Raw genomic sequence first — 25,985 nt, 5'->3', positions numbered from 1 at the left:
TTAGTTTAGTATAAAGTTTAGATATTGATGGTGTCTTGTGAACAGGTATTATGTAAGGTTTGATCCATTAAACAAGACAAATGATAATATGTCACTATGACAAATGAACAGCGTTAATATGTCACTATGATCTAGCTTTAATATCAATATTAGGACACTAAATCTTCATACTTTTATTTAGATACACAAATGTGGATTTTGTCAACACATGAATTTTGGATATCAGAATTATTATTGATTTTTCTTTGCAGATTACACATGTTATGGGAAGGAAAACGTCAAAATGGTGTACGATTTTGACGTAAAGACCTTTTGTCAGAATTTGAAGGCAACCAAGCCTCCTTATGAATGTCCTGTGAAATCCTGTGGAAAAGTGTACAAGAGTTATTGTGGGATACAGTTTCATATGTATAATTATGATCATGACAATCCAGAAAATAATGCTTCTCCCGCCAAAAAACCACCTAGCAAGAAAAAGCAAAAATGGCATCACCGACAAAACAGACGATCACCAACACCACCAGAGTTTACTCAAACAACGAGAAGGGAAACATTAACATATGCTGAGGCTCAAAGGCTTGTAGAAGTAGACCTTGAAGGAAGAATTCATAGAATTAATATATATGAACCTCTTGAAATAATTTCTCAAGATGAAATTGACAATCATCACAACACAGAAAAGGAGGAAAAAGCAGAAAAAAGTCCAGTAAAACACATGAAATCATCTGAAGGGTCAAAAACAAGAAAAGAACCCAGTGTTCCTAGTCATACAAATTCCACTTCAAAGTTACCTGAAGCCCAGTACAAGGTTATTGAAGACTTCATCAAGCCTTCACATATTCAGCCAAGACCAAATTCTTATTACAGATATATAGAAAAGTCTGTTGAAGAATTGGACAATGAAGTTGAATATGACATGGATGAAGAGGTAAGTATATATATATAGGTGCCTGTATACCGTGTCATATATATGTATATATAAGAAAGAAGTGTTTTCAAAATACTTGCCTACTTTCAAATTTGAACAAATAATTTGGTTCCTCTGCTATTTTCTGCAGCTTGTCAAATCAATTTAAAATGCTGCATGACTGAATAACAAATGGAAAACTGAGAAATAAAGCCAAATAAATGAGTAACAATTGCTTTTGATGTGTTTCTTCATTTTACAGGATCATTCTTGGCTTACATTGGTCAATGAGAAACGGAAAAATGAAGGCATTGGTTCTGTGAAACAGGAGGACTTTGAAATGCTCATGGACAGATTTGAAAAAGAAGCATTTTTTCAAAGTCAGACTTCTGGCAAGGATGTTGGTCCCCCTATAGATGAAGATGCTGTGTGTACTATTTGTATGGATGGTGAATGTCAAAACAGCAATGTTATTTTATTTTGTGATATGTGCAATCTGGCAGTCCATCAAGAGTGTTATGGTGTTCCATACATTCCAGAGGGACAGTGGTTATGTAGACGTTGCCTTCAGTCGCCTTCGAGGGCAGTAGATTGTTGTCTCTGTCCAAATAAAGGTGGTGCTTTCAAACAGACTGATGATGGAAGGTGGGCTCATGTGGTGTGTGCCCTTTGGATTCCAGAAGTAGGTTTTGCAAATACTGTTTTTCTTGAACCTGTAGACAGCATGGACCATATACCTGCAGCAAGATGGAAACTTTCTTGTTACATATGCAAACAGCGTGGTACAGGTGCCTGTATACAGTGTCATAAAACAAACTGTTATACAGCCTTTCATGTCACGTGTGCACAACAGGCAGGATTATACATGAAAATTGAACCAGTAAAAGAACCTAGTGCTAGTGGTCCAACATTGACAGTTAGGAAAACTGCCTACTGTGATGTACATACTCCGGCTGATTCAGACTGTATGCCAATGCTTGCAGAAAGTTCAGAAGAGGACAAATCAGCCTCAGCAAAGAAAGCCAAGGAAAAGTCCCGTATTAAAATGAGAAAAGCAAGAAAAATCTTAGCCGAGAAACGAAATGCAATGCCAGTTGTATCAATTCCAATCATACCTCAGCAAAGGTAAGCGTGTAAACAGTATAGGAAGATATTGTCCTGAAGGCTTTAGATGTTTTGTGCTGTTTCATAATTGTAATGTGAAAACAGGGATTTATCATTTTTCCTCCCAGCCCTTCCATCACCTTCCCTATCCCTTCCCATTATAGAACAATATTATGACTGGCTTGATCTCAATGGTCCCCTTTTGACATGACACTAGATGACATCTCCCGATAACGTTATACAAATTTCATTTCTGAAAGCAGTTTGCACTAAGTACCAGTAGGTGCTTCAAAGTCTGTGGAATTGTTCGTAATAACGACAGTGATATAAGAAGATATCTAGATTACATAATGCAAATGACAACAAAAAAATAAACTTAATGTGTAGTTAATTCTTTGCTAATAATTTGTTTTCTGTATGACAACATTTGTACCTTCTTTTTAGCTGTTGTCAATTCTCAAGTCCTATTGGATGTGATATCACACTTGAAAGGAGACTGATACTGTAGCCCTGAAAAATGCAAGAAACCTTCCTAGTTGACAATAATTAATAACCTGAAGCTGCAGACTAATGATACTGCAATTTTCAATCAGAAAAATGAACTTATACATGGGGAAGTGTTGACAAGCCATTCACAAGTAACCAGAAACAAGTGAATAACAGTAATAAGAAAAGTTGTTGATCATTCATAGGTGAATCTTCAGCCCAACCCTTCCTTTCCCTTTAAATTTCCTATTTTCTTCCTGTCAATGGCCAGTTTGATGAAAATGCTTCATTTGATCTGCCTTTTCCAGCGTTTACAATGTAATTGGTGATGGGATTCCTCCATTTATTTGGTAAATCCCTGAGATGCATGTTTGTTTTGTTAAAAGTTTAGTGATATTTACAAGTTACACATTCTTGACAAGTGATTTGAAGTAAAGAAACAGAAAAGAAAATTTGAACCATATATAATCTATTGTGAAGAGATGTCAAACTTCAACAGGTTGGATTGATATGACATATGACATAATTTTCACGTACATTGAATTTTCTTATCCAGTTCAAAAATAACCTTTTTTTTTCTCTCCATTTTACTCCAGGTCAAAGGTCAAGATCCACACAGTAATATCCAAATCCATGTAATTTTGAATTTCTGTCTACTTTCCTCTGTCTTGTTCTTCTATCATGGTGACACACACTGCTCTTGGAGTTTTAAGTATCACTTTACTAACCTGAATCTGTCATTCCGAATTCTTGTGTGACATTTGAATTTGACTTTTCTTAACTGTATAGTATACACTCTATCCATCCTAGAGAGGAATAGAACCTCACACTTTGAATTTCTGATGAAATTGCAGAATAAATCCAAACTGACAAAGTTTGTATCCCATTTAGTGTCGCAAATATATACAATAACATTTTCATGGTCAATAATTATTGAGACACCTAAATTTACACTACCGCTCTCAATTTATCTTCTATAACTTTGTATTTGTTTTATGTTCTATGTCTGTGATGTGGTTTATGTAATATTGATGTCTTGATAAAGGAGAAGATTGCCTGGAAATGTGACAATTCATCTGTCAGTATTGTCATTATAACTTCTTTGATTATATATATATATATACATAGATATACTAACAAAGTCAATTGTACTTGCATGCACATCATGAGAAGGTGCAGTTTACCATGTATATTGTGTATTAGAGAAAGATCATTTTAACAATAGAAATTCCCACAACAAATCATTTGATATGGACCAGGCAGGTGTATGGGAGGTTTTAAGGTTATATAAGATACATATACAAATTAGGTGATGTCAGTAAGTTATGCCACAGTTGTCTTTGTCATGTACTATTTTTTTGATAGATATAAGTAAAGTGGAGGGAAAAAAAGAATCTTACACTAAACTTTTACCCCCCATGCGAGATAGCCAACAGGTATTCTTTATAAAGGCCAATGTTATCACCATTGGAAATATTAAGTAGCTTCTCCTGATCACATTAAGAAAGGAATAAAATCAAATCCATGATCAACTTTACACAGTATTGTACAGCAACTCAATCTACAATGTTATTGAAAGTTAAAAGCTCTGCAAGCGAAGCCAGTAACAAGGCTAACAGCTACATGTAATACTACACTACAAGTAACATAGTTTTTGGGTGTTTATAATTATTATGTTGAATTAAGTAACAGAGTTTTTAAGTGTTCATTATTAATATGTTTGATTAAGTTTGTAGTATTCTGAGATGATATTCAAACATCAGGTTTCTTCAGAATACCATTTATTTAGGGTGGTTATAGCTTATTTTTGCATTTGGTCCAAATTGTGCAATATATCTCACAATTTTTTATTGATAAAGAGTTTGTAGTCATATTCTGTCGTAAAATATATGATTAAATAAATTTTATGAAAAAGTTCAAGATTGTTCAGTGATGGTGTGTGTGACAGCTGTCTGAAGGTTTACAAGTGCTTAGCCTTGAGAAACACTTTGAACATTTCACATAATATATATTGAAATCTTTTTATTAAAAAATGATCACTTCATTATGAGTATTCTGTTATTATGAAGTTGGCTTTGGCCCAGTTTCCACATTATCGGACTGAAGAAGACATGTCACTTCTTTTTCCTTTACCAAATTGTTACAATTGCCAGAAACATATTTTTACTAGCAGGCATGTCAGATTGCCAGACACATTTGAAATACATCATATTGCTCAGTAAACAGTAAAGGTGAAATAGATATATAACAGCTATAACTTGGATCAGTATTTGGGGGAGGGGATGGTGGTGTTGTTGATTGTGTAGTGGTGGCTGTGAGAGACAAAAAGTGTTTGTATCCATGTATTTTTATTTTACTGTCTATCTGTAAATTGATTGTAGTTCACTTTACAATCTGTCAGGTCTTTTACACCACCAAATACAAATAAGAAATGCATGTACAAATAAGGAATCTTCATATATTAATTGAAAAAAATTTCAAATCAGGTAAAATTTACAAATTAGGTCTGAACAAAATTTGTGAAATCAAATGATGCCTGTATGTAATTTGCCTTTGTGTTGTATATGTCTTTTCTTTTGTGTGTGAAATTTGTATGGTATGATTACTTTGGTTCTTTCAGGTTGTCCAAGATAGGTCAGTTATTTGTCTTCCCTAAGAAACAATTGTTTTTGTCTCGATTATTGAGTTATTGGACTTTGAAGAGACAGTCCAGGAATGGAGTACCTCTTCTGCGTCGACTGCAGTCCAATCACATGACCAGAAACAAAGAACAGGTGAGTCAAAGGACATCTAGCATGGTAACCTACCGTCAGAAACTTCCCGTTCAAATGAATGTTTCTGTCAAACATGTAACTTACTTGAGTGAATCTAGTTTCATTTTATATTTGCTGAACACTGTCTCCTTATCAACAGCAATATGATCACTGATGACTAACATTTAAGGTTATATGGCCAGGAACATAGAGCCTCTAATCAACCAGCAATTTGACCAAAGATTTAAATATGTTCTAATTCATTTTTTTAAAATTCTACCATCTAAAATAGGTCTTCCTCATTGTAGAAATCCAAATAGAGATTGATGTACGAAATTAAAGATCTTCACATCCATGTAAATTCTTTTTATTTTTGTCATGCCTTTCACAGGTAACAAAATTTTCAGTCATGTGTGTGAATTAAGAAATTCCAAATTGTACAGATGATTTACCCACTTAAGTAGAAAAATGTTGATTTTGTTAGATTTTATTCAAATTTTGAAGTGTTTGTTAATAAAAAAGAAGAATACTAATGGTTTGTTTCCATTTTATGCAATAATTGGCATAGTTCAATTTCAAGGTGAAAAATGACAAACAGAGCAATGCACTGAAGGAACAGTTGAAGTACTGGCAACGACTGAGACAAGACCTAGAGAAGGCTCGCTTGCTGGTGGAGCTGATCAGAAAGAGGGAGAAACTAAAACGAGAACAGGTATGTCATCTTCAGCCTGTAACTACCATGAAGACAAGTCCTCTAACATGAACAAGGCACTTTTCTACCTTTAAAGTTAAGGTTTTTGCCTATGTTTTTCATTTCAATTAAAACTCAATTTAAATGTGAGCTTTAAGGAGTGTCGGCAGTTTGGTGTTTAGTTAATTTGAAACCTATACTTTAGTTTGTACAATTTATGATTTTGCTTGATAGAAAATACTTAAATATTTAAATTTGCTTTAGAATTGAACAATGAAAATCTTTTGAAAACTGATAGTAGGAACTTACTGTGGCAGAGGTGTGGTATCATATACCTCCGTTATTGATGATGTTGCAGTGACGTGATCCATAGACACTATTTTCTTATGACCTTCACTGTTGTAAAAACATTAAAGTGCTGTTGTTAATCTTCTCTACAGACATTAAAAAACTCTTAAAACCTGTTTCTTCACCTGTTAAACAAATGTGGACTACATTTCTGACTGGTTTGTGATTTAATGCTCCAGCACATGCATGTCAGAATGTGTAACACATGCATTAGTATATGGAAGGTGACCATATGCCATCAGTTGGCTTCACATTTTATAGGTTTATGCTCCAGATCTTGTTCATCTGGCCAATTCACATAGAATTGCAAAGCATATCAAATAAACTACGACTTTCATGTTGTTGAAAAAACTATTTAGATCAGGAATGAGAAGTTACTGTGATTTTGCTCAGTAGCAGTAACCAGTTGTGAATAAATCAGAGAAAATATCCAAAGATGTCCTGATGAAGAATTTCAGTAATAAAGGGTAAAGTGTTATAATAAACCTCAGCACATTGTGTTGTATTGTTTATCATTTAATTTTTAAGAGGATACCTGTCTTAAATATGAAGAATGAATTTTACAATTATTGAAAGTAGGTTATATTTTAAGCTCTTGATCGATTGATCAATGTTCATAACTCAAAGACAATATCATTATAATACACAGGTTTCATAAAGGTATAATGGTAAGAGGATCCTTTGCTTGATTTGAAAGATTTCCTCCTTGTTTTATGAGTTATTGATGTTGGTCCTTCATTCTATTAAATTTTTATATATGGTGATTTTTTTTATGTTCCTTTAGGTCAAAGTCCACCAGCTGGCTCTGGAGTTACAGCTGCAGCCATTCGCAGTCCTCCTCCGACACACACTGGACCAGCTGCAGGAACGAGATACTGCCAGCATATTTGCAGAACCTGTGTCTTTGGAAGAGGTAGGTCGCCATCTGTGTTATCAATATCAGTTAAAAAAATGCTCATCGTATGGAATTCCTGTCAGCTGAACCTTACTGATATGGCACATGTAGATAAGTTTTCTATTCTAGATAAATTTAGCTTTTAGCTTTTTATTTTGAATTCAAAGTTTTTGTGTACTTTATATTGTAAAAATCTTGTTTGTCTTCTTTTTCCCACATTCCAGTTGCTTTTAAATGATGTAACTTGGTATAAGAAAATGAATTAATGGTAAATAGATAAAGATAATGAAAACAAATGTGATTTATTTCTTTGTTTGTGTAGAGATTTTGAAATGTTTATTTTAAAGGTGCCAGACTACTTGGAGTACATCCAAACACCAATGGATTTCTTAACAATGAGGAAGAAGGTTGAAAGTCACAAGTACAAAACAATGGATGAATTTGAGCTTGACTTTGAAAATATCATCAATAACTGCCTCATGTACAATGCTAAAGACACCATGTTCTATAGGTCAGCTACACGTTTACGAGACCAGGTACATTTTATTAATTATAGTACAAAAACACTCCTTAATATATTTGTAATGGTGGGTTTCCGTTTCCAAACATATTTTTAAAAAAAACAATAACATATTTACTACTTTTAGATCACTGTAAAGTACATGTTTGTAACATCACTAGATGGTCTATTTTAGAAATGTATCACACATGTTATTTAGTCATATCACATCTGGCAGTTTGTATTTGTTTTCTGGAGATAATCATGCAGTGCAATGTTAAAAATAGTAACACTGGTGTATAACCATGTCTGACCTGTACCACACATATGATGACCTGAAATTTGTTCAGTCATGTTTATTTAAAACAAGCTACAGTATATCCACACATTGAGTTTTGAAGACAAGCTGTTTTATGTTGTCAGAAAAGGTTGATAAATTCCTAAAATTACCATGTTTATATTTTCTATACTTCACCAAAAATAAATTAAAATCTAGAAATGGGCATCACAGTTGAGTTCTATTGTGTAGCAGATCTACCACAACATTCAATCACAGATATTTTTAGGGACTTTTTATGGTCCTTGTTTCAATAAATTCTATTGTATTTTTCAGAAATAAGTCTATGTATGATAATAAACCCAGTCACATCATTGCTGACTCAGTAAACCAATGCTCTTTTATGAACCTATCATGAGCCCAACACAGGACTTTGAGATAGAAGTTTTTCTTTTGTTTTTAAAACACTTGAACTTTTGCAGAACAAATATGGGAAATACATTCATAAACTGCAAGGATTTCAGAAATAAAATTTTTTAATATTTTGTTTATATTGTTGAACCTATTTAAGGGCGGCATGGTTATTCGAGCATCAAGAAGAATGGCAGAGAGAGTTGGTTACGACCCTGACACAGGACTTCATCTAGAGAAACCTCCCCAGGAAAAGGAACCAGTCATTTTGGAGGACTGTAAGTGGTTAGGCTATATCTTAGAAATGTAGAATATTTACATTTTGGAGATGTAGAATATTTACATTTTGGAGGACTGTAAGTGGTGAGGCTATATCTTAGAGATGTAGAATATTTACATTTTGGAGGACTGTAAGTGGTGAGGCTATATCTTAGAGATGTAGAATATTTACATTTTGGAGGACTGTAAGTGGTGAGGCTATATCTTAGAGATGTAGAATATTTACATTTTGGAGGACTGTAAGTGGTTAGGCTGTATCTTAGAGATGTAGAATATTTACATTTTTGAGGACTGTAAGTGGTGAGGCTATATCTTAGAAATGTAAAATATTTACATAGCAATAATTGATATTTCAATGCAGCAAATGTTCTGACAGAGAAATGAGGTAACTCAAACTCGGTCCAAGAGAACTAAAGAATTTGTAGATTGGTTTATAATGATCAGTTAGAGCAGGGAATAGTACTGACTTACCTACTTTGATTAATTTTGGAATTCCATGACTCCACAAGACTAATCCAATAATGAATTGTTGGTACATATTTCTGAATGTTCTATGATGACATATCATGGTCTTTGTTTAGAGACTTTATGACATCTTTGATTTTCTGCAGTTGATAGTTTCCAAGAAAAGAGAGATAGTTTTCCATTGGACGAGCAGTTACGTATCCTGTTAGATAAAATGGACATGGCTAACAATACAAAAGGTAAACATATGATTTCTTCAGTATTGATCGAAACTGATCTACAAAATTAACAGTACCTTATTGATAATTAGACAAGATAAAGATTATAATATTTTCCTAAAGATACAAAGAATTGAGACAGTGTTGAAATCTAGAAACTGGTAAAAGTATGAAAAGAATTTGTTTATATTGTATTGAACTTACTACAAATTGGTGTGTACCAAATAATGAGCTAGAAAAACATTTGTTCACCTTGATTTATTTCATCAGTAAGCAAAATGTTTTGTTCTTTGTTCAGGACAATCTAGTCTGGCTAAAAGAATAAAGAAAGAGATTATCAAAGTAAGAAAGAAACTTGCCATTCAAAAGGAAGGCTTACAGGCGAGTGATCTGGATGACAGCATAGGTACAGGTAAGTTTTGTAAGAGGTTCTCTACTGCCGAATAGTTCAGATATTTATTTGTAATGATTTGTTAAGGAAACTAGTAAGACCACACATGGTAGTGATGTTTCAATTTATCAACTTTGTCATGTATGTGTTGGTTACACCAATTAAATAATAAATTGACTACAATCTTTCCGGATTGATCATCAGTAAAATAAAAAGTGACGGTCATGTTTCCCTAGTAGAAAAAAAGTCTTGAATCTTTATCCTGTCAATGAACATTACGAGTGATCAAGTGTCTGGCAGAAGGAGACAAGTCAACATAGCTGCTGAAGCGCTTAATAAAATTGTTTTCCAATTTGTATTGGACAGAAATTTAATCACTCTTTATGATTTTCTACAGAAGAAAATGCAGAAGTAAATAACACTCGTAACTTTTAAATTCTTTATTTTTGATGATATCAATTTATCATAGCATAAATTGAGATATATGTCTTTCTTATCTGACCAAAATTGATGATTAGTCATTAAACAGTACAGATGATCTGATGGTCAGTCATGAAAATACAACCAAATTGCCAACACTAACATATGGTATTTTCATTAACCATTGTAGTGCAGTGGGGTAATCAAACTATTGGTGAACGTATCATTGCTTCAGATTGGCTTGTGACCTGTTCTAACAATAGTATTTTGTACTAAGTATACCATTGGATATCGAAAAGATGTGTTATAGTACAGGCATATTATTATGCAGTCTCAAGAAATGAAAATTGGCTTATGAATATTCATTATCCAAATTGACCATATTACAGCATATTAACATCATTTTGAATCTGCTGGAACATTAATATTTATGTAAATTATTTGTTGTTGTATGAATGCAGTAAAAATACTTTTGCTGGAAGTCATGGAATATTGTATCAATATTAATGGTATTGTTATCATAATTCTCGGTGTAAAATGTTGTATTTTCAGGCTACTTATCTTGTGTGTATTCCTGTTAAAAATCTTTCATAACCCTTTCTGCTTTTGTATTAATTTCTAACATTCAATGGAATGTTTCTAAGACCTTAGGTAGTAGGAAATAGACTTCACTGCTAGAATCAATTCTTTTGCAGTCTCAGAGCCAAATGATGACTCCATGGCTGAAGAAACAAAAGAAGAGACCCCCGTCCGTAGTTCAAAATCCTCTTCTCTTGATAAGTCAGCTGGTAAATCTTCATCTAAAGATACACCATCTGGTAGAGGGCGTGGACGAGGGAGAGGCAGGGGACGTGGAAGGGTCACAAGTCGCAGCAAGAGTGAATCTGAGTCGGAGTCAGTGATACTGCCCAAACATTTAGGAAAGGAATTAGGTGTGTCATTCAGATGGTAAATTTATTGATATCGTGTATTTCTTCGGTGTTTTGTATCTCTTCGTAATTCTCTGTTGTATTGATGTGACTTTAGACTTGCTGACTTCTGACAGTCAATTTTAATCTCATATATATCATACTCTGTCAAAGCTGTAACAATGTTCTGCTAAAAGAAATATTGAATCTATTGTTTCACTGGTCAAGGTAATGAACATTCATTTCAATGGAAGCACAGCTTACTGTACTACCACTGTTAAAGAAGATTTAACAACAGAGCAGTTTATTCTTATCAATTTAAATCCAAACAAAAAAAGACTGGTAATTATCAAACTAATGGTTTCATTGTAGACAAAAGACGATCATCTGACAGCTCGCGTACCACAGAATCATCAGTTTCATCAAAAAATGAGGATAGTAATTCATCCCAACCAACAACAAGTGGGGTGAATAGAAGAACAGCAGTATTGTTTAGTAAGAAGGTGTTCCGCAGCAAGCAAGATGTTTCCAATCCCAGCAGTCCTTGTACCCCTCCCAAGAAACAAGGAAAAGCTGGCAGACCTCCAAGACAAAAAAACATTGATCAGTCTGACTCGCCACAGCCTCCTGTTCTTGAACCGATGAGTCCATCAACAAGAAGCAGAGGTGCGAGTAGTCCAGCTGCGAGAAAAAGGTCACACAGTGCAATAACATCACCAGATCGAGAGGGTAGGCCATCACCTCCCAAACGTACCTCTTCTCTAACAGAACCCTTGTCACAATTTGCTGAGCCACCAGACCTGACAAAGAGAGATAGCTTCATGGTATATAGGGGTCCTGATAACCTGAGAAGTTCATCAGAATCAGACAGTACCTCTATGATCAGTACGAGTGATGATTCCATCTCTGAGACCTCGAGTGGAACCTCCAGCAGTAACAGTCGATCAGGTAAGGAGTCACCTAACACTCCGCGGTACAGACATACTCACCTTTATATAGATGTAATATATCTGTGTCTGCACATTTAATATGGCATGTGTCTTATTTTGTCACAAATTCCATCGTATTTGGTTTTGGGGAAACCTTAACTTTTTGTGTGTGTACTGCTTTTTGACCCATGACTGCTCATTGTTGGTTCTGTCTTCTACCACCACAGTTTACGTCATATCGTTAACGATGGCTTTTGACTTGATATCTACTTGTGCGTATTTCCCCCTTTAATACCCAGATTATTTGATGTATTCCATTTGTGTTTACATTGTAATGAAAATTCATTTTAGTTGCAAACAATTCTTTGCTTCTTTGCACATTATCACTATTTTTTTTTTTATTTTGGTGAAATAGCAACGTTAATATGATTTGTGCTAAAAAGTTGACAGTTAGCTTGCTTCATTCATGATAAACACTTTTGTGGCATGTTAAACTTATGCTTGGTGCCTGCTTCTTTCATGCCTTGCTGTGTGCTGTTCGTGTGTAGAGTTAAATTCAAACGGAATGCCAAAGCTTTCAGAAGATGGTACAGAGAGTGAGTACTCCGGGTCCCCGGGCTCCAATGGCACTGCAAGGAAAAAAGGTATGAGCCTGCCCTCTCATCTCTTCCACTAGTATTCACTAGACCAACACAGTTTTTAGACTTTGCTTCTAACAATGCTGTATTTGAACACTAATGTAATATAATGCTATTGTGTGTATGTAGTAGTTACCTTCTAAAAGAAAAAGCTTTGCTTATTTACTAGACTTTTATTTTATTGTAAAATTATTTTAGGAATTTGTCATCTTTTATTGTTTTCTCCCCATTATGTTAGTCATGAAATATTAGTCAGTAGAATTCACAAGTTGTCATGAAATTTGAAGTATTAGAATTGACGATTAGTTATGAAATCTATGAGTTGTTGGAATTGATCTAGATTTCCTTTCTGTATAAAAAGGAAATAATGAAGATCAACTTGTTCTTTAAAATTGATTTTCAGTCTTACTTGCAACTTTATAAAAATATCTCCACTTATATGACACAAATATTCCGATCATTCTCAGACCTTAGTTATGTACATTTCGAGACTACTAGTAAAAACATAAACGATCAGTCATCTTAAAGTCAGATTAAAGGATCTTTCTGAAAGTCCTTTTTTTATTTTCCACTTTGTCCTTCATATGGCTGTTATAAAGCAGGAATCCTAGACTGTCAAAATAATAAAACTTTGTATGAATTTGATAAAGCAGGATTTGTGGAAGAAACAAGAACAAACACAATATGTCCCCAAACATGGAGTAACATAATTATCAGTTGTTTACAGCATTGAGAAATAAATAGAATAAGATCCTATTCCTCGAATGATTCTGTGATGGTGGACACCCAGGATTCTTCTTTGTTCTGTTATATTAGATTGCATTTTTATCAATAATGAGAAAAAAACTAATTAGTGATTGTTGAAAACTTAATGTCATAATGTCACAATTCTCTGAAGTAGAAAAATATTGAGTATGATTGATTCCTTACAATCATTGTAAACAAATGAAGGTTACATAGCTTTTACTGTATTATAAATGACAGGAGATGTGTTTCCCCCAGCCTGCTGTAATATCACTCTGTCCTTCCCTGGCTTTGCCTTCAGCTCCTTTTTCTCTCTCCTACCCACTAATACTCCAGATCATGATCCTCTGTATCACATGTATCTGTGTATCAGGGAGCTAGACTAGCACGGCACGATCACTACAAGTCAATCTTAAATCAAAGTTTCTCTCACTGCTTCACCTGACTTTATAATATGTACACTATGCTTATATGAAAATTGGAAATATATCCCATATTGGCACAACCAATTGTTTTTGTGAACCCTCTCATCCCCACATAATGTGATGGGTGGTGTCCAGATAATTGATGGCACAACCCACTGTGAAGATGACAGGGTTACCTGATTGTGTCTACTTTTCTTTACAGTGTTTTCCCCAGGTTCTCGTAGACGACTGTAGACAGGTGGACAACACTAAGCCACATTTGAATTTATATCTTTGTAAGGGGAGAGTTGGGATGTCATTTTAGACAATAACATACAGAGCCATTTAACTTATTCCATTCACAGATTTTCCCACATTTTTGCTGGCTGTTTGTTGACATATTCTGGGGAAATCACTGCTCCTTTTTTGTGCACATTCCAAACAATACCTCAATTATGAATGGATTTGTTATGAAATGACTTGTGATCAGTGTTATTTATACTCAAATTTTATTAACTTGTTAGTAACAGATATCAAAATGTGTTACAATTTTAGAATAAAATACTGCTTTTTTGGCAGGTCATTGGAAGTACTGCTGGTGTATAAATGGTCAATGTCTCTCGGGCCTGGACTTTGTCAATATTTCATTTTATTAATCCATTCATTTCTTACTTGTTTTAACATAAATGACAGATGCTTGTGTTGCTGAAGGCAGTCTGAAGTTTTAATCTGATTTCCTATAATTCAATGTATGTATCTGGTGACGGACTTCAGTTACTGATGCAAGCATGCTGACTGGTATCCCAAGATCCCCTGCATGTAATCCTTCTACAGCTTCCAGCGGCTTACAGACCAATAATGCTTCTACTACCTCTCTGCATGCTTTGCTTATTGAGGATGCAAACTTCCATGAGCTCTGCCTGTCTGATGGGTTGGATGATAGTGCTAATGCTCAAGTTGATAAGTTAAATGGCAATAGGATTCTTTGTGATTCGAAAAAGGAAAAATGTTTAGGCATTGTGAAAAGAAAGGGATCAAATCAAAAGAAAAGTAATTATTTGGTATCCAAACAATATGAGATGCAAACTTGTGGCAGCAGAGTAGCTACCCGTAGGTCTAGTCATGCCGAGAAATCGGCCATTGGTAAACCAAAAAGGCTTCATCAGACAGATGTTCCTGCCACCAAACATCCGTCCCAATCTGTCCGACACTTAAGATCTTGTGACTCAGTTGGACGATCCAAATGTATAGAGCCTAAAGCCTCTTGTGCTGCTGGCTGCTCAGGAAAGCTGGTCCACAGGAATGAGTTTAAAGGTCCAGGGAAGCGTATCACTGGCTTAAAGAAACAGATAGTAGGTAGATATGAACAATGCTGTTGATTTAGATTTTATTATCCTGTTGGTTGGCTTTTTAGTATGGTTTGTGGTGTTTGTGTTTTGTTAACTCGTTTTGACTGTTTTGTTAGTTTGAAGTTTGGCCATGTTTTTCAGTTGAGTTACATCACTCGAAGTTTTCTCCAGAAAGAAAACTATTTAACCACGAGATGTGTATATAATTGAAGAGCTATTCTGATAAGATCTTGGATTGGAAGTTTGCTGGCGAAAGTTGAAGACGTCTATAATGTTCAAATAGAGTATTGATATTGGACAGAAAGTGAAATTTTCCTTACATATTGACTTTCAAACATTCTGCTCTACATGTGTGAAAGTACAGCAGTATGATACACATTCTGTTACCATAAATAAAAGAAGGAAAAATATGTTCATCTTCCTACAGCACGAGCACACCGCAGTACGAGCGTGGACTCCGATGAATTGATTCCTTTAGAACCCTTGGACCTTGTTTGGGCTAAATGTAGAGGCTACCCTTGGTATCCTGCACTGGTATGTAGAATTTTTCTCTTATGTAAATTCAAATGGAATTGTTATGAACAAAATCAATTATTTGAAGTATATTTTTATTTTCATGCCATCAAATTGTAACATTTCATTTCTTTTAGGGAAATAGACAGTACAATAAATGATGATAAATATGCATCTTCAATATTTTGATACAGAAGCTACAATTGGTGTAATGTTTTCTGTGTAATAATTTTTAAACATTAATTTGATTGATTCCAATAAGCTTGTTTTCTTTTTTGTTTTAAGATCATTAATCCAAAAATGCCAAAGACTGGGTATTTTCACAACGGTGTTCCCATTCCTGTACCGCCGGAAGATGTCCTTCTCTTGCAGCGCAAATATGATGAGCCAGTTTATCTCATTCTCTTCTTTGACACCAAACGCACATGGTCAGTTCTGACAGTAATTTCATGAAAAAGTCATAGATATGTAAAATGTCACTGAAAGATGCATTTTACCCCCAAGCTATGTAACTGGGTGTGTTATAGATGAGCTGAAATGTTTCTAAATCCAAGTTATAAAGTTTTAGTGACCTGACATTTTAACACTAACAACAAGTGGCCTGGTATGACTTGAAACTAGCTACTTCAGTCTCAGGAATAAAACAAAAACAGTCCTTCATTCAGTTTTGAGGTTGAGTGCTATAACCACTGAAATATGGTTAAGAAGAAAATATTTTATCTGCATCTAGACTGAAATAAAATAATATCCGCAAATAAAATGACATATTTGACTGTGCTGTTAGAAAGACAGTAGTATTTGATTTACATACCACCTGTTACCAAAGAAAATAAAAATCAGGATTACATTTGAAAGTCTTATGTTTAATAGGCAATGGCTACCTCGAAACAAGTTAGAACCACTTGGAGTGGACTCTGGCCTGGACAAAGCCAAGCTGCTGGAAAACAGGAAGCCCAACGTGCGCAAGGCTGTTCAAAAGGCTTACGAGAAGGCCATCCTTCATCGGTGCAGTGTGACTGGGGAGCCAAACCCACTCTCTGGAGATTCGGACAATGAGGAAATTGCAGAGCTTGCTGAATAGTGCAAACATCAGCTGTCACAGTTTATATTTTTTTACATTCGTTTCTAGATAGGTTGAGATAAATAGTCTTCTTCTCTTGATAGAAGACTGCAGGTCAGAAACAACATGAGGTAATTTTGACGATAAAAGATCTGTGCTAAATGTTTGATGTAATATAGAACTACTTGTGTGTGATTTGTGGTAATGAAATGACTGTTGGAAGTTTACATTGATAGCATTCATAGATGTTATGGAGATGAAAGTTTAATGTAAGATTGTCGTTCGTGTTGATGAAATACCTGGTTGGTTTCACTTAAAATTGTGAAATAAACACCTGTCATGAAACTGGCTCTGTTTCACTGATGGAAAATCTGCTATATATTTGAATAAATTTTGAGTCATTAGTTTAATGTTTCTGTTGTATATCTGTCGTTTCCGGGTGAATGATATTTACCTCTGTGATAAAGAATACTTCTCGTGTCCTGGCGTAAAGTCAGATTTATCTACTGCCTATAAAAATTTGTTTATTATCCGATAGTGGAGAGGCAATCAGTGTCTGTCCATTTGTCCACTTAGTTTTCTTCAGGTTTTGATCCAGTTGTCAAGGTTATCTTAACTTTAGTGAGATTTCATTATTATTTCACCAAAACACAAGTGAAGGCTTATGTGTATTTCAGATACATTTTTCTATGTTGACATAAATTATTACCCTTTATTTTATATTGAATTTTACCATAGCGTCTGGAAAATATTACACAATGTGTAACGAGATATGATATCAGTTGTATGTAAATTGTTATATATTTATTTTGTAATCAGTTGAGATAGGTCTTATTTCACTTTATAAATGATTTTAGATGACTCTTTCCATATTTTATGCTGTTAATAAAATGAAATAGTTGCAATGTTTGTATAATTTGTCTTTGAAATCAATTACTCTGACAAGTAAATTTCAAATAGCAGCTGAAGTGCATACAAATTGAGGTATTGTAAGAAATAGTAAAAAAAGTCCTTTTTTCCAATATAAGCCCAAGAAAGGTGCAAATGAAATGAATTTAATAGTTCATGGATCCCAGTTACATACAGATAAATCCAGAATTTGAAGAAATGAAATTTTGTAGAGATATATTAAGATCTGCATAATTGAATGTTTACAGGTGTGTACTCGCAGAATAACATCATCTTCTGTCCATTGATGAATGCTTTGATAAAGCCTTCTTCATAGTATTTAGATTTGATGGTAATAAAATTGTAAAAGTTAATATATTGATAATTTAATGAAATGACTTGTCATCTAGTTGGGTTATTAAATCATTTAATTGATTATGACAATATTACATACAATGTGAGTATTATTGAATCCGTGTTTCTTTGTAAGGGTACAGAAACTGGGATACTTTCCAATGTTGTTTCTAGTCTTGTTGAAGGTGAACGCTAACATTGTTCCACCATTGTGTCTTTGTGTTAATATGTTCTCATTTGTTCAGTTGGGTGGTTGTTTAAATGTTTGTTATATGTGAGAATATTAATTATGAAGTTTCAACTGTTGTGTTCATAGTTCTATCAAACCATCATCTGTTTAATTGTTAGAAAAAGTAATATATATATTGATGTACAGTTCAATAGTTGTAATTAAATTGTGGCTGGAAAGTGCGAGAATATTAGATACTGTTGTCATAACTACATCTGTACATGGACCATTCATTAGTCATTCATTGCGAACAAATTGATCCCAATTCTATGTATAACATCACAATTCCTAGTTATCATTGATCAAATGTACAACTGTTGAACATACTCTGTATATTTACAGTTTGTAAACATCATTTTATTTGTACATGAAAGTCCTGTATCAAAATATTGAAAAATCTAATAAATACTGAATTATTATTATTATTATTTGGTTGATGTCTTCAGTTTGACATTTTGTTGCCATTTATTAACAAACCACAGATCTAGAAGTGATCATTATTTATTTCAATGCCTCCACTACTAGGATTCAAACACAGACCACTGGCTGACTAGATCGATCTAGCCGCAGGCTGTGACTAATATTTCACACGATTACATACACATTTGTCATGGCAGATAACCAGTGTTATCTGGAGATACTGGCTACAAGTACATGTATGTTGATCTTTGGTGACCTGGTTAGAAACTCGTGTCTATAATCATTGAATACACTGATTTATTGAAAAGAATCTTCCTAAATAATGATAGGATAACATTACATCAGGGTAGTCTAACTTTATGTCTACAGCAGGGATCCAGAACTGATATAATTGGTTGCCTCAGATAACCAATATTTGCCTAGAGGATCCCGTCCACTTAGTATTTCAGCTAGGTTATAATCAAACACCAGTAGAAAATCTTCAGTGTATGGATCAAGAATAGAAAAGTCGTGTATTTAAAAACAAGGATATGTTTAATCTATTCCCTAAATTCCAGGTGCTACAATAAGTCAGTTGGTAAAGCACCAGAGCTTTACAACCTCAAGTGATGATCCTAGTTGTGTACCCTTAATCGGGGCGCTCTATATTTGTCATCTAGTTGAGATCACCGATCTTTCTATGCTCTTGTGGTCGTTCCTTGGAAAAACCGCTGTAGGCCTACCTTTGGTTAAATTGTGGCGGGCTTCCACATGACGTTCGGTAAGGTAGTCACCACCTTCTACATCGGAAATCAGTCTTGTTGATTTTAACAGATGACCAGCCCATAAAGGAAACGCATCCTAAAATTCATTAATGAACGCTTGAGAAACTAGGATCATGTTTCGCTGACTTATATTCCAGCAGATATGCTATCTAACGTTGGGTCAGTTCAAGGTTGGGACCGAGTGTGATAGTTATACACGATGAAAATCATATGACAAAAGAAATCGGCCAGTGAGATATCAGGGCTGTACCATACTGCTGGGTCGCTCGGCGGACATGGACCCCGGGGTCTCGGGCAGCAACACGCTCGACGAGGACGAGACGCTAGGTGCTACAGAGAGGTACATGAAGCTCTTTCACGTTATCTAAAATACCTTTCCCGTATTGTTGTGTTGTGATGCATGTATTTTGATTACCGATTGCCAGCTCCGTTATGAAATATTTTCAACATTTGTGTTTGATAAAATGCTATTCGAATTGTAAAGGCACTTCAAAAACAAATTTACAGTTGGTGTAAAACGTTTTTTTGTTGTTTTTTTTTTTTTTTTTTTTGTGAAATTAAAAACAAATCTAAGCAAGATTTAAAAATGCTTTTCATGTTCTGCCAATAACGATTCGGTCACCACAGATCGACCCGGTGGCATCATATTCCTGCCGACAAGCTCATTTTTTTCTCTGAACACATTACGGTTGCAAAGCCAATCCTGTCGACATAACATTCTGTAACAATGCCTTACTTGGTCTGAATCTCATTCCGACATATAAAAATCGATACCACCGGAACAACATTTCTGAAGACAATCCCATTTGTAGAGTGTCCCGTCCCAAAACCAAATTATAAGAGCACCGCATTATCTTAAATTTCACATAGCCTATCTAGACACATTCATTAATAAAGCCAATCGCAATTGGCACCAAATTTCTGTATTCACAAAACCAATCCAGTCCACCTTATTCCTGCAAAAATTCAATCTCGATCGACTTCAGATTTCTTAATTCACCAATTCAACCCTGATCGACACCAAACTCCTTCACAAAACCGACCAAGATCGGCACCAAACTCCTTCACAAAGCCGACCAAGATCGGCACCAAACTCCTTCACAAAGCCGACCCTGATCGACACAAAACACCTTCACAAAGTCGACCAAGATCGGCACCAAACTCCTTCACAAAGCCGACCAAGATCGGCACCAAACTCCTTCACAAAGCCGACCCTGATTGACACAAAACTCCTTCACAAAGTCGACCAAGATCGGCACCAAACTCCTTCGCAAAACCGACCAAGATCGGCACCAAACTCCTTCACAAAGCCGACCAAGATCGGCACCAAACTCCTTCACAAAGCCGACCCTGATCGACACAAAACTCCTTCACAAAGTCGACCAAGATCGGCACCAAACTCCTTCACAAAACCGACCAAGATCGACACCAAACTCCTTCACAAAGCCGACCAAGATCGGCACCAAACTCCTTCACAAAGCCGACCCTGATCGACACAAAACTCCTTCACAAAGTCGACCAAGATCGGCACCAAACTCCTTCACAAAACCGACCAAGATCGGCACCAAACTCCTTCACAAAACCGACCCTAATCGACACCAAACTCCTTCAGAAAGCAGACCAAGATCGACACAAAACTCCTTCACACCGTTGACCCTGATCGGCACAAAACTCCTTCACAAAAACGACCAAGATCGGCACCAAACGCATTCACAAAACCGACCCTGATCGACACCAAACTCCTTCAAAAAGCCGACCCAGATCGGCACAAAACTCCTTCACACAACCGACCCTGATCGACACCAAACTCCTTCACACCGCCGACCCAGATCGACACCAAACTCCTTCACAAAGTCGACCCAGATCGACACCAAACTCCTTCACAAAGCCGACCCTGATCGGCACAAAACTCCTTCACACAACCGACACTGATCGACACCAAACTCCTTCACACCGCCGACCCTGATCGGCACCAAACTCCTTCACAAAGCCGACCCTGATCGACACAAAACTCCTTCACAAAGTCGACCAAGATCGGCACCAAACTCCTTCACAAAGCCGACCAAGATCGGCACCAAACTCCTTCACAAAGCCGACCAAGATCGGCACCAAACTCCTTCACAAAGCCGACCCTGATTGACACAAAACTCCTTCACAAAGTCGACCAAGATCGGCACCAAACTCCTTCGCAAAACCGACCAAGATCGGCACCAAACTCCTTCACAAAGCCGACCAAGATCGGCACCAAACTCCTTCACAAAGCCGACCCTGATCGACACAAAACTCCTTCACAAAGTCGACCAAGATCGGCACCAAACTCCTTCACAAAACCGACCAAGATCGGCACCAAACTCCTTCACAAAGCCGACCAAGATCGGCACCAAACTCCTTCACAAAGCCGACCCTGATCGACACAAAACTCCTTCACAAAGTCGACCAAGATCGGCACCAAACTCCTTCACAAAACCGACCAAGATCGGCACCAAACTCCTTCACAAAACCGACCCTAATCGACACCAAACTCCTTCATAAAGCTGACCAAGATCGACACAAAACTCCTTCACACCGTTGACCCTGATCGGCACAAAACTCCTTCACAAAGTCGACCAAGATCGGCACCAAACGCATTCACAAAACCGACCCTGATCGACACCAAACTCCTTCAAAAAGCCGACCCAGATCGGCACAAAACTCCTTTACACAACCGACCCTGATCGACACCAAACTCCTTCACACCGCCGACCCAGATCGACACCAAACTCCTTCACAAAGTCGACCTAACCAACCCGGGATCATCTGTATCTGATACACAGAGTAAACAACAGAAAGACTCCACTTTAACCAACCCGGGATCATCTGAACCTTATACACACAGTAAACAACAGAAAGACTCCACTTTAACCAACTCGGGATCATCTGTATCTGATACACAGAGTAAACAACAGAAAGACTCCACTTTAACCAACTCGGGATCATCTGTACCTGATACACAGAGTAAACAACAGAAAGACTCCACTTTAACCAACTCGGGATCATCTGTACCTGATACACAGAGTAAACAACAGAAAGACTCCACTTTAACCAACTCGGGATCATCTGTACCTGATACACAGAGTAAACAACAGAAAGACTTCACTTTAACCAACCCGGGATCATCTGTACCTGATACACAGAGTAAACAACAGAAAGACTTCACTTTAACCAACTCGGGATCATCTGTACCTGATACACAGAGTAAACAACAGAAAGACTCCACTTTAACCAACCCGGGATCATCTGTACCTGATACACAGAGTAAACAACAGAAAGACTCCACTTTAACCAACCCGGGATCATCACAGAGTAAACAACAGAAAGACCACTTTAACCAACTACACACAGAGTAAACAACAGAAAGACTCCACTTTAACCAACTCGGGATCATCTGTACCTGATACACAGAGTAAACAACAGAAAGACTCCACTTTAACCAACTCGGGATCATCTGTACCTGATACACAGAGTAAACAACAGAAAGACTCCACTTTAACCAACCCGGGATCATCTGTACCTGATACACAGAGTAAACAACAGAAAGACTCCACTTTAACCAACTCGGGATCATCTGTACCTGATACACAGAGTAAACAACAGAAAGACTCCACTTTAACCAACTCAGGATCATCTTTACATAATACACAGAGTAAACAACAGAAAGACTCCACTTTAACCAACTCGGGATCATCTGTACCTGATACACAGAGTAAACAACAGAAAGACTCCACTTTAACCAACCCGGGATCATCTGTACCTGATACACAGAGTAAACAACAGAAAGACTCCACTTTAACCAACCCGGGATCATCTGTACCTGATACACAGAGTAAACAACAGAAAGACTCCACTTTAACCAACTCGGGATCATCTGTACCTGATACACAGAGTAAACAACAGAAAGACTCCACTTTAACCAACTCGGGATCATCTGTACCTGATACACAGAGTAAACAACAGAAAGACTCCACTTTAACCAACTCGGGATCATCTGTACCTGATACACAGAGTAAACAACAGAAAGACTCCACTTTAACCAACTCGGGATCATCTGTACCTGATACACAGAGTAAACAACAGAAAGACTCCACTTTAACCAACTCGGGATCATCTGTACCTGATACACAGAGTAAACAACAGAAAGACTCCACTTTAACCAACCCGGGATCATCTGTACCTGATACACAGAGTAAACAACAGAAAGACTCCACTTTAACCAACCCGGGATCATCTTTACATAATACACAGAGTAAACTACAGAAAGCTTTCACTTTAACCAACTCGGGATCATCTGTACCTGATACACAGAGTAAACAACAGAAAGACTCCACTTTAACCAACCCGGGATCATCTGTACCTGATACACAGAGTAAACAACAGAAAGACTCCACTTTAACCAACTCGGGATCATCTGTACCTGATACACAGAGTAAACAACAGAAAGACTCCACTTTAACCAACCCGGGATCATCTGTACCTGATACACAGAGTAAACAACAGAAAGACTCCACTTTAACCAACCCGGGATCATCTGTATCTGATACACAGATTAAACAACAGAAAGACCCCACTTTAACCAACCCGGGATCATCTGAACCTTATACACACAGTAAACAACAGAAAGACTCTGTAATAACTACAGAAAGATGATGTGACCCTGATACACAGAGTAAACAGAAAGATCCACTTTAATGATACCTGATACACAGAGTAAACAACAGATGAGTGATACACAGATAAACTACAGAAAGATGACTTTAATAAACTACAGAAAGATGAGTGACAGTGTGATAAACTAGAAAGAAACTTTAACCAACTGGGATAATACTACAGAAAGATGAGTGAGAAAGATAAACAAATAAACAGAAAGATGAGTTTGATGAAAACTACAGAAAGATGAGTGAGTGTGATAAACTACAGAAAGATGAATACACAGTGTGATAAACTACAGAAAGATGAGTGAGTATAATAAACTACAGAAAGATGAGTGTAACAACTTACAGAAAGATGAGTGAGTGTGATAAACTACAGAAAGATGAATGAGTGTGATCAACTACTGAAAGTTTTGTGAATATGATAAACTACAGAAAGATGAATGAGTGTGATAAACTACACAAAGATTAATGATTGTGGGGAATTTGAGAAAGATGAGTGAGTTTGATAAACTACAGAAAGATGAGTGAATGTGATAATCTACAGAAAGACGAGTGAGTGTGATAAACTACAGAAAGATGAGTGAATGTGATAATCTACAGAAAGACGAGTGAGTGTGATGAACTGCAGAAAGATGAGAGTGTGATAAACTACAGAAAGATGATAAACTGAAAGATGATAAAAACTACAGAAAAATGAGTGACTTTAATAAACTACGGAAAAATGAGTGAGTGTGATAAACTACCCAAGAATGAGTGTGTTAACTACAGAAAGATGAGTTAGTGTGCTGAATTACAGAAACATGAGTGAGTATAATAAACTACAGAAAGATGAGTTTATGATAAACTACAAAAAGATGAGTGTGAAACTTACAGAAAGATAAACTACAGAAAGATGAAGAGTGTGAAAAACTGCAGAAAGATGAGTGTGTGATCAAGTACAGAAAGACGAGTGAGTGTGATCAACTGAAGAAAGATCAGAGTGTGATAAACAACAGAAAAATGAGTGAGTGTGATCAACTACAGAAAGATGAATCAATATCATCAACTACAGAAAGATGAGTGAATGTGATATACTACAGAAAGATGAGTGAGTGTGATAAACTACAGAAAGATGAGTGAGTGTGATAAACTACAGAAAAATGAGTGAGTATAATAAACTACAGAAAGATGAGTGAATGTGATAAACTACAGAAATATGAGTTTGTGATAAACTACAGAAAGATGAGTGAGTGTGATAAACTACAGAAAAATGAGTGAGTATAATAAACTACAGAAAGATGAGTGAGTGTGATAAACTACAGAAATATGAGTGAGTATAATAAACTACAGAAAGATGAGTGAATGATCAACTACAGAAAGATGAGTTAGTGTGATGAATTGCAGAAAGATGAGTGAGTGTGATAAAATACAGAAAGATGAGTGTGATAACTTACAGAAAGATTAATGAGTGTAATAAACTACATAAAGATGAATGAGTTTGATTAACTACAGAAAGATGAGTGAGCATAATAAACTACAGAAAGATGAGTGAGTATAATAAACTACAGAAAGATGAGTTAGTTCGATCAATTGCAGAAAGATGAGTGATTGTGATAAACTACAGAAAGATGAATGATTGTGGTAAACTACAGAAAGATGAGTGAGTTTAATAAACTACAGAAAGATGAGTGAGCATAATAAACTACAGAAAGATGTGTGAGTATAATAAACTACAGAAAGATGAGTGAGCATAATAAACTACAGAAAGACGAGTGAGTGTGATGAGCTGCAGAAAGATGAGTGTGTGATCAAGTACAGAAAGACGAGTGAGTGTGATCAACTGAAGAAAGATGAGTTAGTGTGGTGAACTTGAGAAAGATGAGTGAGTTCGATAAACTACAAAAAGACCAGTGAGTGTGATGAACTGAATAAAAATGAGTAAGTTTGAAAAACTACAGAAAGATGAGTGTGATA

The 25,985-nt window shown here is 36.0% G+C and overlaps 2 protein-coding genes across 4 annotated transcripts; both read left to right on the top strand.

Moving 5' to 3' along the window:
• Positions 1-260: 260 nt before the first annotated feature.
• Positions 261-18,585, top strand: LOC132543458 (peregrin-like). Of its 3 annotated transcripts, XM_060206959.1 has the most exons (17): positions 261-928; positions 1,170-2,032; positions 3,094-3,132; positions 5,118-5,271; positions 5,831-5,962; positions 7,074-7,202; positions 7,532-7,720; positions 8,532-8,649; positions 9,262-9,354; positions 9,632-9,745; positions 10,840-11,076; positions 11,425-12,000; positions 12,530-12,625; positions 14,542-15,123; positions 15,544-15,650; positions 15,915-16,057; positions 16,500-18,585. In XM_060206959.1, the coding sequence occupies exons 1-17, from the start codon at positions 284-286 to the stop codon at positions 16,708-16,710; spliced, it is 4,428 nt and encodes a 1,475-aa protein (XP_060062942.1). In that variant the 5' UTR covers positions 261-283; the 3' UTR covers positions 16,711-18,585. The 3 variants fall into 3 exon arrangements, with proteins under 3 accessions (XP_060062942.1, XP_060062940.1, XP_060062941.1); XM_060206957.1 differs by lacking the exons at positions 12,530-12,625; positions 14,542-15,123; XM_060206958.1 differs by lacking the exons at positions 3,094-3,132; positions 12,530-12,625; positions 14,542-15,123.
• A 1,034-nt stretch (positions 18,586-19,619) lies between these two features.
• Positions 19,620-25,091, top strand: LOC132543441 (mucin-1-like). The gene is made up of 5 exons (XM_060206941.1): positions 19,620-19,684; positions 20,417-20,803; positions 22,220-22,622; positions 22,726-24,006; positions 24,906-25,091. Exons 1-5 carry the CDS (start codon positions 19,620-19,622, stop codon positions 25,089-25,091), a joined length of 2,322 nt encoding a protein of 773 aa, XP_060062924.1.
• Positions 25,092-25,985: the final 894 nt, after the last annotated feature.

Source organism: Ylistrum balloti, unplaced genomic scaffold (genome assembly GCF_031769215.1).
Source record: "Ylistrum balloti isolate Yb309-2 unplaced genomic scaffold, AGI_CSIRO_Ybal_v1 Utg369756, whole genome shotgun sequence".
Classification (NCBI taxonomy): Eukaryota; Metazoa; Mollusca; class Bivalvia; order Pectinida; family Pectinidae; genus Ylistrum; species Ylistrum balloti.
This window is presented reverse-complemented; position numbering and strand designations above follow the sequence as displayed.